This window comes from Lontra canadensis, unplaced genomic scaffold (genome assembly GCF_010015895.1).
Source record: "Lontra canadensis isolate GAN:19392208 unplaced genomic scaffold, GSC_riverotter_1.0 scaffold26, whole genome shotgun sequence".
Taxonomy (NCBI): domain Eukaryota; kingdom Metazoa; phylum Chordata; class Mammalia; order Carnivora; family Mustelidae; genus Lontra; species Lontra canadensis.
Genome location: NW_022631020.1, coordinates 1513885 through 1527679, shown reverse-complemented (window position 1 = coordinate 1527679; position 13795 = coordinate 1513885). Strand labels below are relative to the sequence as shown.

Here is a 13795-nt window from a genome sequence, read left to right as displayed (position 1 = left end):
GGTGCATAGCCATTTTTGCAATCATCTTATGAATATCTCTACTTAAATTACCTCATTTGTGTATACATAAATTCAGACCATCTCTTTAGCTGTAAATGGTTGTCACAGTTCTTAGCGATGTTGCGTTCTTATGTGCCTATGTACTTGAAAAGAACTTGAGGTTATCAGAAGGTACTGAAATCTTTCCCCTGCATGTATTCTTCGGATTGAGATATGTTTGAGAAGTTTGAAAACTGTGTAGCACACTGCATAAATAGAACTGGTTGGTTGGTGGAGTCAGATGGACCCCCAGGAGTGAAACCCAGAAAGAGCGAGCATTAGTACAGCTGGCCTCAGAAAACCAGAGTTCTTTCTACTGCTTATTGTATGTGACCTTTGGCAGGTCATTTCACTTCTGAGCCTTTATTTCCTTATCTGTCACTATCTCAGAGATGCCAAAGAGTACTTAATAAAAGTTATAATAAGGTAGATGTGGATTCAGGGAGATCCTTTGTTCCCTCCCTTCTCCTTGTCACTTCTGTCCAGAGAAACCAGGTGGGTTATGGGGTGGTGGTTCTCAGAGAGCAGGCAAGGTAAGCGTCTTCTTGGGGCAAACGATTCCAAGTATACTTCAGAGAATGATGTGTTTTCCACCCTAAAAGATTGCTATTGTTAGAATTCTTATACGTGCACATAAATCTATACTTCTCTTCAACTTTTATAGAAAATGCATATCTTATATTTTGATCCAGTTTGATGATCATCTTTTGATTGGTGTCAACTTTTTATTGTTAACCAGTGTGCTCTCATTTTACATTATTCATGGAGGAGGAACAAAGTGCCTTAATTCACAAAACCTAGACTTCTAGATAATTATTAAAACAATATTAAAGAAATTATAATAAAGTCTCCTGGCCATGTTCATTTATTTATGTATATAAGTTTTAGTATAATCTTTGCTTGAAAGAAAAATTAGTGTAAAGAATTTGAAAGCTTTCTTTCCCTTTCTTGGACTTCCTTCATCTGAGATGTATCTCTGATGGTTGTTAAGTAGTGGTAACTTGAACCATTCTATATCATCTGATCTAGAAAATGATGACAAGATAAGTAGTTTTCCATGATGTAAAGGGATATTAAGTGAGCCCTTAATTAATAACATGGTAGCTCAGGTCACATTGAAGAATTTTTTGGCCCTCTTTTGCCTTAAGTTTTGTTCATCAGAGAAGCAAAAGTTTGGAAGGTGTGCACATACATTAGAAAAATTTAAGAGCTGAAGGTAGAAGGGAGCTTGAAAGTCACTCTCTAGACATCCTTTCTTTCCTCTGAATTGTATTTTGTGTCTCACGGGGGAATTTTACCAACAGACCTAGATGACATGGTTTCTTGTGCATGGACCTTGCCCATTCTTCATTGCACTTCTTTTCACTCATGTGCTTATGACATTTTTTAACATACTCTAACCTTAAACTTTTTTTTCCCTGTAGGAAACCTATGAGAATATCCCAGGCCAGTCAAAGATCACATTCCTCTTACAAGCCATCAGAAATACAACAGCTGCTGAGGAGGTATACCTTAGTATTTGAGAGTATGACATTCTAACAAACTAGTTGGGTATTAGATGGTGGTCTGTGGGTAATGGGAACTGTTGTTGACTGCATAGGTGTTACCAGAACTTTGAACTTAGTATTTGCTAGAACCTATTTTCCAGTTAAGAGTTTTCTTTGAGTACCCTATATTAAGAATGAAATTTCTTTTTTCTGTGTCAATTGATGTGTCCAGGATACTTTAAGTTAATGGTTTTCAAATGATTACATAAAAATATATTAAATTTAAGTGATTTCTGTAGCTGTAGAAAAAAAATTTTTCTTCCATGAAACAATTCATTCTAAAGGAGGAAATTAATTCATTTGGTGTTTTAATGTGTTGCCAGATGTTTCTAAGAGAATATGTATTGTCTGTCTTCAAAATTTATATGCTTCTAGTCATCTCTAGGTAGTAAAGAATATGTGCTAAAGATGTTTAGGAGCAGAGACACTTTGTTGAATCCTTTTTAAATCATGGTTTTTAGTAGATGACCTTGTTACTCTACCAAATTCAGATTTATTGTTTCTTACTGCTTTTCTATGCATTTAGCAGTGGATTTTTTTTTTCCTTTCCAGAAGTAATACCCTTATATATATTCAATGTTAAATGAATATTTTCTTTATTTTGGAAAAGGTATCAAAATACCCCACCAAGTCTAGAAAACCAATCCCACCTATGAAACATGGAATTGAGAATTTGTAAAGTGAGGAAAGCCTGGCCGGCTCAGTTCATGGAGCATATAACTCTTGATCTTAGGGATCATGAGTTAGAGCCCCACATTGGGCACAGAGATGATTTTTTTTTTTTAAAGTTAATTTGTATAGTGAGGCTTATTTACTAATATTAAAGCATGAGGGAAATGGAAGTCATACTAAACTTCCCCATAGTATTACACCTGACTTCTTATGGTCACTTAGTTTAAACTGGCAGTTTGATGTTCTTTGGTGATGCTTAGAAAACAGTATAAAGTGCTCTAGTTTCTAAAAATAGCTGACAGAAGGCACTTCTTCACCTTTATAATAGATTCTTTAATTCAAATATAAAGAACAAATGTAAAGTAACATCTTTAAAAACAGTTGGCTACTTTAATTGTTAAAGATTGAATCAAGTTAGTTGTGAAACAGATTTTTTTTTTTTAGGATTTTATTTGAGAGAGAGCGCGCTCAGAGAGAGGGCGTGGATAGGGAAGAGGGGGAGGGAGAGAGGGTGAAGCGGACTCCCCACTGAGCCCAATGTGGGGCTGGGTCCCAGGACCCTGAGATCTGACATCAGCTGAAGGCAGGCATGTAACCAACTGAGCCACCCAGGCGCCCGCTATGAAACAAATTTTAAAGCCAAGAATAAATACTACTAAAAACTATCGAATTTTATTTTTAAAAACATATATTGAACCCTTTTTAAATCTTGATTTGATTTAGGAATTAGATGATTGTGAACTAGCCTCAGGATCTTGATTGTGGCTTCATAGTTGTCAATGTAAGTGTGAGAACTGCATAAACTTGAACTGCTTTTACAAGGATTTTAACCACTTTGAATCCTTTCTAGAGCATTAAAGATTTCTTTAAAAGTTTGCTTTTTGCCAAAAGTAATAAGATAAAAAGATTCAGTGAAAAGTGACTTGAGAAAAAAATTGGCACATTTTATTTGTGTAGCTTAACTCCTTTTTGTTGGTCACCGTCCCAAACTGATTATAGTGATAATGAGTAGTTGCCATCCAGAAATGAAACAAAACATGAAAAATTGGGTTTTATAGTTTCAATGGCTTGTTGATTTAATATGATAAAATTTTAAAACGGTAATTATCTTAGAATAGTGTAAAGGAATATTATACAGAAAATGCCAAACTTAAATATATTTTACAGATTTTCTTTTTTTTAAAGATTTATTTATTTATTTATTTATTTATTTGACAGACAGAGATTACAAGTAGAGAGGCAGGCGGAGAGAGGAAGGGAAGCAGGCTTCCTGCCGAGCAGAGAGCCCAATGCGGGGCTCGATCCCAGGACCCTGAGATCATGACCTGAGCCAAAGGCAGAGGCTTTAACCCACTGAGCCACCCAGGCACCCCTATTTTACAGATTTTTAAATGGGATAAGAATATACACATTGAGATTGATTAGCGCTTTTAGGCATTAGAAACTTGTAATGTTTGTTTGCTGGACTGAAGCATAAAGATAAGTGGATTTGATAGCATGTTCTCTAAGAGGCTAATGAAAGGGCTGTGATACAGCGAGATAGGCCAGGTTAGGAGTCAGATTAGGTACACTAGAATGAGAGCCAGATGGAGAAGTAGGAAAGGAGCATCCTAAGGGTATATTAATTTCTTTTTCCTAAAAGAATGTATTAAAAGTAGAAATTAAAGACACGTTTATCATTGCTAAGAATTTTCCTATTTGTAATCTGTGTTCAGGGATTTTTCCTTAGCTATGAACAAAAATCAGATTGTGGGTAGCATTTTCAACGCAGTAGGCTAATATGACTAGAGTTTTGTGTATTTTACCTATTTTTTTTTTAAATCTAAGTGCTTTTGAAATGAATTGTAAAAATAGAATAGTAAAATACATCAATGGTAGAGTGAATGTAGTTTGTTGGAAATTTTTTTCTCTCCTAAGACACCCAAGTTATTAACCACATTATCCATTTATAGGCTAGACAAATGGCTGCTGTTCTCCTAAGACGTCTTTTGTCCTCTGCATTTGATGAAGTCTATCCAGCTCTTCCTTCTGATGTTCAGACCGCCATCAAGAGTGAACTACTGATGATTATTCAAATGGAACCCCAGTCCAGCATGAGGAAAAAAATTTGTGATATTGCTGCTGAGCTGGCCAGGAATTTAATAGGTGTGTATGCAGATACATTCATTATTATGTTCTAGAAGAAAATGAGTATAGCTTCCTTTTTTTTTTTTTCCAGTTGAATCTTCTTAAAGGAAGATTCTTAAGTACCTGAGTACCATTTATTCTCTTCGAAATGAGAGTGATGATGGATTCTGCATTGAGAGCCAAAAATTACAGATGTTTATGAAGTATAGTCATAGTACATATCTGTTGGTCTTCAGAATATCTGTGTGGAGAAATAATTTTGTAGTTCGCTTAAAAATTGTCAGTTTTATTTCCTCCTTAATCTGTAAAGTTTTGAAAGCACAGTGTAACTTACAACCTACTTTGTAGATTAAACTTGCCAACAGAAGCAAAAATGTGTTGACTCTAGGAGTTTTTGCTATTATATTTGTATTTTAGTAAATTATGCACATAGGCTATTATACCACTATACTGTGTACTTTATGAAATACCCCCAAAATGTTTTTAAACAGTGAAATAAAAGGAAAATCTCTAAAAATGCATTTTACCAATAATCAAAACCCTTTTTGGTCACACTAAAAATATTAATGTAATTGAATATGCTTTTTTTTTTTTCTGACTGATTCAGAGATAGGATTTTTTTAAAAAGATTTATTTATTTTAGAGACACAGAGTGGGGGGAGGAAGGGCAAAGGGAGAGGGGAGAGAGAATCTTAAGCAGACTCTGTGCTGAGCACAGAGCCCAAAACAGGGCTTGATTTCATGACCTTGAGATCATGACCTGAACTGAAACCAAGAGATGCTTAACCAGCTGCACCAGCCTAGCACCCCATTCATAGATAGGATGTTAAACTCAATTCATTTAGGCAGTCTTTTTAAAGGTTGAAAAGGATGCCTCATGAAGATAAGGGCTAGGGAGAATATTGTTGGTTGTGCTTATTAGTAAATTATGACTAATATTTTTTTAATTTAATACTTAGCTAACATACAGTGTAGTATTGATTTCAGGAGTAGAATTCAGTGATTCATCACTTAATTACAACACCCAGTGCTCATCACAACACGTGCCCTCCTTAATACCCATCACCCATCTAGCCTATACCCAGCCCACCTCCCCTCCAGCAACCCTTGGTTTATTTATTGTCTATGGTTAAGAGTCTCTGTGATTTGCCTCCCTCTATGATTTTATTTTTCTTTTCTTTGTCCTGTGTTCATCTGTTTTGTTTCTTAAATTAGATGACATTTGGGCTCTTCCCATAATTTGGCGATTGTTGCTAGTGCTGTTACAAACATTGAGGTGCACATGCCCACTTTGAATCCACTTTTTTGTATCCTTTGGATAAATAGTAGTGCAGTTGCTGGGTATTAGGGTATGACGCTAATTTCTTAATCTCCACTACCAATAATGCCAAGTCAGTTTTTCAAGTCAGCTGACTGATATCAGCCAATTCTTAAAAATAGGAAATGTGTTAAATTATTTTAAATAAGTTCAAAACCCCCTGAAACCTTTAAATTTGAATTTTTAAAGTAGCCTAGAAAATCTGTTTTCAAGTTTAAGTGTGCAGATAAGAATTGTGTTAGGTGTACATATCATTTCTAATTCAAAATCACTTAATAATGGAAAGGTTTCCAGAATGTTTCGAAGTATGCTCTCCATAGATTTTTTTTTTTTTAAATAGTGATTTCATTCCCCCAGACCCCAAGCATGATCTTTATGTTAAACGGAGTGATTAAGGGTGTTCTGTTTTTTTGTTGTTTTTTTTTTTATGTCAGCTGAGTAGCACATTTGTCATTTCAAAAAAAATCAGAAAATATGGAAAGGGAAATTTTTTAAAAAGGAAAAGTGCATACATAACTCATCTGTAATTTCTACAACTTTTAAAATTCTTTGTGACAGTATAATTTATGAGTCTTTTAACTAGTACAGATTTTTGTGGTCACTCATTTTTATTACAAAGTGCCACAAAAATTCTTTATTTTAAAATCTGATTTAAAAATAAGCACCTTGTTAGCATGAGTACTGCTCTGGGTCCTGGGATTTCCACTCTGGGATCTTCTCCAGTTTGAAGGTAATATTTACAGTGTTTTGGCTTCAAGACCTTGATACCAAATATTAACTTTGCCTTCTTTTTAAACTCTTTAATAGCAATAGTGTATATAAATAAATAAAAACTTAAAAGAAAACCACAAGGGCACCTGGGTGACTTAGTTGGTTAAGCATCTGCCTTCGGCTCAGGTCATGATTCCAGGGTTCTGGGATGGAGTCCCACATCGGGCTCCCTGCTGAGGGAATCTGCTTCTCCCTTCTACCTACCCCCACTCACACACTTACCCTGTCTCTCTCTCTTGTAAAAATAAATTCTTTTAAAAAATAAACTCTTTAATAGCAACAGTGTAAATAAGAATTAACCAATCAAATAGTCATGTCCAAATGCTACTCCTTGGAAATAACCACTGTTGATATCTCTTCTTATGTAACCCAAAAACACGGTTGCTTTTTTTACAAGATTAGAATGCCCTGTTTATGGTTAAAGAACCTAATTGTATTAGGATTTTTTTCTTTTAAATGTAGAGCATGTGACATTTTCTACTGCTACATACTTTGAGGCTTATAAAATGAAAAGAATGACCCTTCATTTTGACCCTTCCAAAAATGGAAGTTTTGACTTACACACTTTGTGCCTGGATTTCTTTACTTTTAGATGAAGATGGCAATAATCAGTGGCCTGAAGGTTTGAAGTTCCTTTTTGATTCAGTGAGCTCTCAAAATATGGGACTGCGGGAAGCTGCCCTTCACATTTTCTGGTACATACATTTATCTTAATGTCCTGAAAAATTGAATGTCATGAATATGCAAAATGCATTTTAATTGATTGTTTTAGTCTGACTTTTTAGACTTAAATAATGCCTTTAGGTGAACTTTGTATTTATGTTGGAAGTAAAATTGATTTTAAAAAAAGCTGTTAATTTCATTTTATAATCCTTTTTTGTACACAAGGGTTCTCTGCATTTTTTTTTAAATCCTTTGTCTTCTATGATTCCATGAAAGATATTTTCTTCTTTATTTGGAGATTGACACAGTATACTAGGATAAATATATCTTTTAAAAAGCCACTTGAATGATGAAATCTTGAAAGAAAAGGCTGGTGAATCCCCATTGTTTTCTGGATCTTCTATAACCAAACTTAATACAGTATTTTAATAAACTTCTGTATACTTATAAACAAATGGTTGAAGTTGAGAATTGATTATCTGCACTAAGAAAAATATGTCCATGTTATACAGTTCTGTGATAAAAATATAATTGGATTTATAACTTTCCAAGATTGTATATTTTTAAAAATGATATCTGCCTTGAACATCAGAGAAGGATAAGGGTAGATACTCCACTATTTTCTACCTCAGTTTTCAGATGTATCTCACCTATATTGGTAATCCAGGGTATAGAGTTAATTGAAAGTATTCAGTGTAATTGCTAACCACAGTTGCAGTAGAGCAGAACTTGGACTACCTGGATTACTGACCGAGTCTAGGAGCAGATTGTCAGGCAGCATGGTTACTGCAGCTACCATCTGAAACCTTGTACTTGCTTTTGTCCCGTCCTGTACTCCAGGTCACCTTCCTACGGAGGCAGAGTGATAAGGATAAAGCATGGGGCTGGGATTGGCTGCCGAGTAGCATGTGAGCGCGCCTGGATTGCCCCTGCTGTCAGTCTAATCCTCTCCACTCTGTTTGTTGCCGTTTGCCCAACCCCAAAAGAGGATTGCTTGGAGGATGGGCAGATGATGTTCAGCCTTCTAAGTTAATGCACCCTTGGGTCAGGCTGATGTTTAAGGTTAGATTAGAGCATTAGATGCTCTAGCTGATGCTTCACTAAAATATAATGTCATTTGGATCTTTTTTAGGAATTTTCCTGGAATTTTTGGGAACCAACAGCAACACTATTTAGATGTTATCAAACGGATGTTAGTTCAGTGTATGCAAGATCAGGAACATGCATCGGTAAATAATTTCAATTCCATTAATATTAACACCTAATTTAATAGAACATTTAACTTGCGGAGGAAATGTATGTATTTGGTGATTATCTTTAGTTTTAATACTTCAAAATATAAATACTAGTTTTACTGATGAAGAAAAATTTCATCTTGAGTAAGAAATCTTGAACCTGCATCCATCAGCAATTTCACACGTTTGACATATTTTACTGTCTTCATTTTAGATCAGGACATTATCTGCTAGAGCGACAGCTGCATTTATACTCGCAAATGAGCATAACGTTGCCCTGTTCAAACATTTTGCAGACTTGTTACCTGGATTCTTACAGGTAAGAAAACAGTATAAAACAAGTGATAGTTGTATCCTACTGGTTTTCTGTAGTTTAAGGTCCCATCAGAGTTCTCTGTTGTATTCATTTATTCAGTATCTTTGTTGCCTACTGTGTGCTGGCACTGGACTCTGGGGATTCAGCAGTGAACAAAACATGCAAGCCTCTGTCCCCACTGAACTCTGATCTCTTGCCTTTCATAGACTCTTGGTCTTTTAAAATATTTAGGATTTCAAATTTTTCTAGAATGTAAATGATAAAAGCAATTTATGGCTATTGAATATATAACCACATAAGTTATTACCATAGGATCAGCCAAATAACCCATGAAACATAATGCCCATTTGACATAAGGAGAAGCTAAAGAGGAGAGGTTAAGAAACTTGCCCAAAATCACAGTGTTGGAAAGTGACAGAAACGTGATCCAAACCCAAACTGGACAGTAGTCCTTACTCTTAAGCCCAGGACTTGAAATGGTTTGTACTATAAAGTGAACAGATTATGGTTGTCAGTATTGGATCCCAAAGGTGTTATTACTTTAGGGATACTTTTCTGCCTTAATCAGAAAGTAAAAGAAGATTGTATAAGTTAGAGCAGCTTGTTAGACCTGTATTTTGTAATAACTGCATATTCTATTTTGAAATGCATAGGTAACATGCTTATGTACACATACAAGTTTTAAAAATACAAATATATTGCCCTAAGTTAACACAAAGAAGAAATAAAAAGAAAGGAATAAACTGTAAAATGGCATGCTTTTCAATCTATAAATGGTAGGGCATGGCTACAACAAAAGACATACACTCGGTGATTTTTAATTGACATATACAAACATGGTGGCTAAACATGTGGACTGACAGATATCGTTGACAAGGCAAACACCATGAATGCTGTTAGTATTGATGATTTGATTTCCAGAAACGGTAAAAATCTGGACAGAACAAAGTATGTATCCATTCTTGATTTATATAGTATTTGCACTTCTGGGTGGGAGAAATCATGGTACATTAAAAGCAGTCAAAAAATAATTTGTGAGTTAGGTTTTAGGTTCAGATCATTATAAACGAGTTTTTCATTTTTAGAAGTATCTGACTTTTATTGTCTTGTGAGTTCTTCGGGAGCATTTGTGTCACAGATGTGGGCTATCTAGAAACCCTAGACTTTGCCCTTCCTCAGTCATTGTGACAACCAAGAAAACTGGGAGAAATAGTGTCCCCCTTGAGAACCACTGGGTTAGAGAGGATTTGGAGGAGTTAAAACTGAAAAGACCTGTGTGTATTCTGCGTATTTCAGAGTAATTTTGCTGGGTCCAGTAGAAACTTTTCTCCCTGTGCTGTCAAACTGAAAAGATAATTTGGGTCAATGACAAACATGAACTTTTCCATTCTGTCTTTTTAGTGGTTTACTACCTAAAAAATTTGGGAGTTACTCACTGCTTAAGTCTAATCTCAGATTTTTCTTCTCCCGAATTTAGAGTAAGTTAAAATGTTAGCCAAAACTTCTAGGAGTTGTCACTCTGAAATAGGCAATGGTACATACAAATATACTCTTAAATACCACAGTGAGCTAGCTTGATGTCAAAGAGAAATAAACTGAGTAATATTGGACACTTTTTTTTTTTTTCCAATTTTATTAATTTGTCAGAGATAGAGCACAGGCAGGGGGAACAGCAGGGAGAGGGAGAGGGACAAGCAAGCTTCCTGCTGAGTAAGGACTGGGATGTGGTACTCGATCCCAGGACTCTGGGATCATGACCCGAACTGAAGGGAGACGCTTAACCAACTGAGCCACTCAGGTGTCCCTGGACACTTTAAATGTATCATACATAAGGTCTAGTATTTACTCCATGTCTGAAAAAGACGAGGATATGGATATTGGAGGGACAGATGAAAGGGATTCCTTCTGGTCATGAAAAGAATTCCTTGACAGCCTTAAGTTTATTGTGCTAGTTACTATAATTCTGACTTAGATTTAAATATTTGTATGTTTCTAGTTAATTTTAGTCAAAAGGAAGGTATACATGTGGCTGTGAATTTGCTTCTATAGATTACTAAGTTGTTATTTAGTGAAAATGCTCTTCAGTAATATTACTCTGTTGTCTGCGTCTTAACCAATGTTTTGACAGTGAGGCATCACATCTGTAAAGCGACTCTTGGACATAGACCTTTTCTCTTTTCATTTTTTCCAGGCGGTGAATGACTCGTGCTACCAGAATGACGATTCAGTCCTCAAATCCCTTGTTGAGATCGCAGATACTGTTCCAAAGTATTTGCGTCCTCATTTAGAAGCTACTTTACAGCTAAGTCTTAAGGTAAATTTGGTATTTCGGTAAATGATCTGTTTATTCTTCTTAGTGAGTAATCTAAACTATTAAACACCTACTAATACATCTTCTCTGTAGTTGTGTGGAGACACCAGCCTCAATAATATGCAACGCCAGCTTGCCCTTGAGGTAATCGTGACCCTATCTGAGACTGCAGCTGCTATGTTAAGAAAACATACCAACATTGTTGCACAGACCAGTAAGTCAAAGGTCTTTAAATAATTTGTGTTAAAAGTAGAAAAATTGTTGGATGAACTTGCTGAGACTTGTGTAAACTCACAGATTTGCTGAGAATATAATGAATGTTCTTTTACTATCAGATGAATGTGGAGAAATGTCTTTTTGTACGTATCTATGTGCATGGACCCAGCACGGTGGCTGTGCCGCAGATATTCTGAAATCCCAGTGTTGTAGGCATGACTTGTGATACCTGGAAATAAATCAAAAGATGTGGAAGACTTTTATGGGAGAAATTGGGTAACATGTTGAAAGACTGATAGGAGAACTAAATATTAGTTCTCCTCAAACTAATGTAGAACCTATTACAGTTTTGGTCAAAATCCAATGAAGTTGGTCATAAGGTTGATCCTAAAATTCATGTAAAATAATATAGGTCCTGAAGTAGCCAAGACAATTTAGAGGAGCAAAGTAGAGATCTTGCCTTCTCACCTGTGAATATTTAGAAATTGTTGGTGATAAAGGGAGACAAATGGATCATAGGAAGCAGATGGATCTATGAGTGGATCCATTCACCTGGAAATACGGCGGACTTTAAAAGATAGACAGTTGACCAAAGGTCATTCTGTGGCAAAAATCTATCCCAACCTCAAATACCCTATAAAAACCAATTTGGGGTTGATTAAATACCTAAATGATAAATACTTTTTAAAAGTAAAGCTTGAGAGTAGAGAAAGTTGTTTTGTTTTTTAAGAGTGACTCACAAACCATAGATGCAAACATTGCTAAATTTGCGAATACTAAAACAGTTTTTGACCGAATATACCGTAAGTGAAAACAAAGGATAAGTTGCACACACTTCAGCAAGTTCAGGTCTGTAGCAAACAGGCAACGCAACAGGTAGGAACCAGAAATTCATAAGGGAGGAATTGGAACAAGCTAATGAGGGCTGCTCAGCATCAGTAAACACCAGTGCAGTTGTGGAGTCCCAAGTTGCCACAAAGTTCAACAGTTATCAACTGTTGATGAAAGGTGTGGAGCAGAGGATTCTTACAGCTCCAGAGCATCTCACACATGGTAATGAAATAAGACAGGTCTTCTTTCAGACTTCTGGAGCAGTGCACGTTTATGCAACCACTATCCTGAACAGCTAGTCTTTCTTATTAATATTGAAGATACCTGTAACAATTTTCATGCCCTGAACTCAAACCTGTCAAGGATGTGTGAATAGTAATCTCATCAAAGCAAATTTTGTAATAGGGAGAAAATTAGAAACAACTAAAATGCCAATCAGTAGAATAGTGTGTTTATGTAATAGAACACTGTGAAGGAATTAAGTTGAAATCCATGTGTATTGAGAAGAAAGCAGATTGCCCAAGGATACATGTAATATGGTATTATTTATTGTGTAAAAATTAAAAGCTTGAGCTAGTCCTATATTTTGTATACAGAGAAACCTGTAGTTCAAGTGTAAAAACACTTGGGAATGAGAGGCATAGATTGTAGGCAGTGCTACCCTCTGGTGACTAAAGGAAAGAATATAATAGTATCTGGGAAGTTTGACTTTTATTTTTAATGTTACTTCTTAAACAGAACAAGATCTAAAGCAAATGTGGCAAAAAGGTTAAAAATGAACAAACCAGATGTTGAGGGCACAGGCAAATAATTTTTCTGTCTTAGAGACAAAGTAAATCCTTTGGTTTTTATTTAAAATTATTTTTTGTAAGCAGTGATATTAATAAAATTAAAAAGTCACAGTATTTGGGTATGAAGTGATGATTTGCTTTAGTTCCTCAGATGTTAGCGATGATGGTTGACCTCGAAGAGGATGAGGATTGGGCAAATGCAGATGAGCTGGAAGATGATGACTTTGACAGGTAAATTGCGCATGACGGACACTTTGTTGGAGGCACTCTTGGAGTGAGTACAGGTTGCAGCAAGAGTTTGAGGTTCTAGGGCCCGTCTCTTTCTGCTGCATTCTGTAAAGTTAAACTTAAGTTTGGAAACTGGGATTCTTGGGTTTGTTTTTGTTTTTGTTTTAATTGAGATTTTATTTGAGAGAAAGCATGAGATGGGGGAGGGTCAGAGGAAGAAGCAGACTCCCCACTGAATGGGGAGCCCAATGTAAGACTCTCTTCTGGGATTCCAGAGTCACGACCTGAGCCAAAGGATCATGACGCTTAACTGATTGAGCCACCCAGGCATCTGACACTTCGGCTTTGTGTCACATTCTGTAAATATTTTTAATAAAGTGGATATCTTTTCCACCCCATCTTACTCTAAATTTTCAAGATTTTTTTTAGTGTAAGAGTACCTTAAACTATGTGTAAAGAAGCTTTATTGTGAAAAATGCTTTTATATGCGTAGACCTCACTTAAAATAGTTGTTTCCACACAGTTCCTGGCAAAATGCCCTGATTTCCCAATTTCGCACAAGTTAACCTTGGGCTAGAGAGGAGACAATGGTGGCAAGAGTTGTACCCCAAGGTACAGTGACACTGGAGCTACTTTTTAACTTACTCAGATTTAAGAGGCCGTCATGGATAAAGATTCCTATGTCAGAGACCGCCAGAATCTAATTCACTGCCCAGTGGTGTTGATGGTC

General features: G+C 35.9%; 1 protein-coding gene across 1 annotated transcript in view; it reads left to right on the top strand.

Annotated features, from left to right (window-relative positions):
- The window catches only part of IPO5 (importin 5), a 57916-nt gene that overhangs the window by 20620 nt on the left and 23501 nt on the right, over positions 1-13795 (top strand). The window contains exons 5-12 of the mRNA XM_032864128.1: positions 1464-1544; positions 4211-4403; positions 7067-7169; positions 8270-8366; positions 8587-8691; positions 10880-11002; positions 11093-11213; positions 12981-13068. Coding sequence (XP_032720019.1) covers positions 1464-1544; positions 4211-4403; positions 7067-7169; positions 8270-8366; positions 8587-8691; positions 10880-11002; positions 11093-11213; positions 12981-13068 — 911 coding nt within the window. The remainder of the gene's footprint in view (positions 1-1463; positions 1545-4210; positions 4404-7066; positions 7170-8269; positions 8367-8586; positions 8692-10879; positions 11003-11092; positions 11214-12980; positions 13069-13795) is intronic.